This window comes from Aplysia californica, unplaced genomic scaffold (genome assembly GCF_000002075.1).
Source record: "Aplysia californica isolate F4 #8 unplaced genomic scaffold, AplCal3.0 scaffold00194, whole genome shotgun sequence".
In the NCBI taxonomy this organism is placed as follows: domain Eukaryota; kingdom Metazoa; phylum Mollusca; class Gastropoda; order Aplysiida; family Aplysiidae; genus Aplysia; species Aplysia californica.
Genome location: NW_004797464.1, coordinates 787501 through 789410, shown reverse-complemented (window position 1 = coordinate 789410; position 1910 = coordinate 787501). Strand labels below are relative to the sequence as shown.

The following is a 1910-nucleotide window of genomic DNA, read 5'->3' as shown; positions in this document are numbered from 1 at the left end:
GGGGGGGCAGAGACAAAAAGCCCTGATGACCAAAAGCGCTCGCTTATTGGAAAAAGCAAAACAAACATACGAGTGATCCCATACCTTTGTGAAGATAAGTGAACGGAGTGCAGCTAGAGGGACTTTTGCAGCAGCTGCTCCATACACCCTATTAAAAAGAAAAAAAGCACTTATATAAACAAAAAACAACAACAAAGAAACAAACATAGTTCATTATTAAGACAATAAAATGGCATGGTTTAAAAGCACAAACTCAATTATTTTTTAAATCCCATTGTTACCACTAGAGCTTCTTAATAACATCACTTTCGTTGTAGCAAAGATTTTACGTCGCCGACGGCACATTTTAGATACATAATTTTGAAGCTGGTAGTTTCGATACTGTATGTCAGGGACAAACCAGGTTTTTCGCCTTGCACACGAAAGAAGTGTATTCGATTCCTGAATGGTGAAGGTGTTTTGTCAGGCATTGTTCTATTTCTGCTAGGGCCTTATACCTCCAGACCCTGGGATGTTGTTGAGCAGCAGGATTGGAGCAGCTCCTTCCAAATTATCTAACTGATGTCTTAAGCAATAAAGTCGGGTAGGAAGTGGCTTGCTGTCCTTAAACCGGAATTCCCCTTTAAAATTGATTACCACTGACTAAAATGAAAACAAAACATCTAACACTAATACTATTAAGAAATTGCAAAAAACATAATACAAAATTCTGAATAAAAAGCTGCACACCACAAAGACCCGCTTGAAACTAGGCATTACTTGAAAAGCGATCTGACTTGTTTGGGTATATACGAGTATAAAGCTTGATTATAGGGTTTAGAGAAAAAAAAAGATACTCTCGCCCATCCATTTTTGAATGCTGAGTAACATTTTATCATCCGTGCGGCATCTACTCTGATGCTTAATTTGGTCTCTATTTTCATTCCTTCATTTCCCCTTCTTTGGCACACCAACCACTTGAGACGCACTCTCTTCGAAATTCCCCTAGAGGGCCCAGAACGGTGTCAATTCCTGACCTCCTCTTATCGTCGGTGTCGTAAGCAATCCTCTGAGGTCCGTTTGGTTGCTTAGAAAAAGCAACCCCCCCCCCCGGCCCACCCACCCCGAAGAACAAAAATAAATTAGTCGTTATTGTGTTGTTCTTATCAGGAATCGTGAAAAGTAAGACAGTTGTAGCCTTGACTAAAGCATTGAACAGCATTTTGGTGATGTTGAAAGTTACATCTTTACTAGAGCTTTTTGAGGGGGGCGGGGTCAAACATTCTTTATATTTTAACTAAAATGGATTGCTTGTAACAGCAACGATATACTTACTTATTTACACCAACTACTGCTTGGCTCACTATCAGGTCGAGAAACGGGCCTGGAAACTTGTGTCTTGTGAAGAGCACTTCATCCTGCCTTTTGACTGCGGCTTTGAACCTGTGGGAAATTGCAATTAAGGTACGAAGTCGTAATTCAGTCTCAGCCCCCCCCTCCCCTCAGTACTGCCATATCTTAAATTTCATCTTTGGTTTTGTAATGTTTATTTTCTGTATCGGGTTGGATTTTTTTGCTTTATTTTCTTTTTTTTTCATGTTGTCATTGGTTTCACTAACGTGTTTCACTCTACTTAACATACAAATGGGACATTTCTAAGGCAAAGCACTCATTTTTATTGCCGGGAATATCTCGGTAAGGCTAGAGAAGTAATAAACCCACCCCTTTGGTTTAACACGGAAGTTCATCTAATACCAAGGTATCCAAGTTCGCCGTGTAATAATATTAACAGTAATTATTATTATTAGTATTATTACTATTATTATCATTATAATTATAATAATTATAATCATAATAACAACAACAGCAATAGCAGCAGCAACAACAACAATAAGAACGTAAACAACTGTAACGACGACGACAACGACAAC

The 1910-nt window shown here is 38.7% G+C and overlaps 1 protein-coding gene across 1 annotated transcript in view; it reads right to left on the bottom strand.

Annotated features, from left to right (window-relative positions):
* Positions 1 to 1910, bottom strand: part of LOC101853789 (VWFA and cache domain-containing protein CG16868) — a gene marked incomplete in the record, with an annotated part of 27011 nt that overhangs the window by 16465 nt on the left and 8636 nt on the right. The window contains 2 exon segments of the mRNA XM_035969911.1: positions 85 to 148; positions 1315 to 1422. Of these exon segments, the coding sequence (XP_035825804.1) occupies positions 85 to 148; positions 1315 to 1422 (172 nt within the window).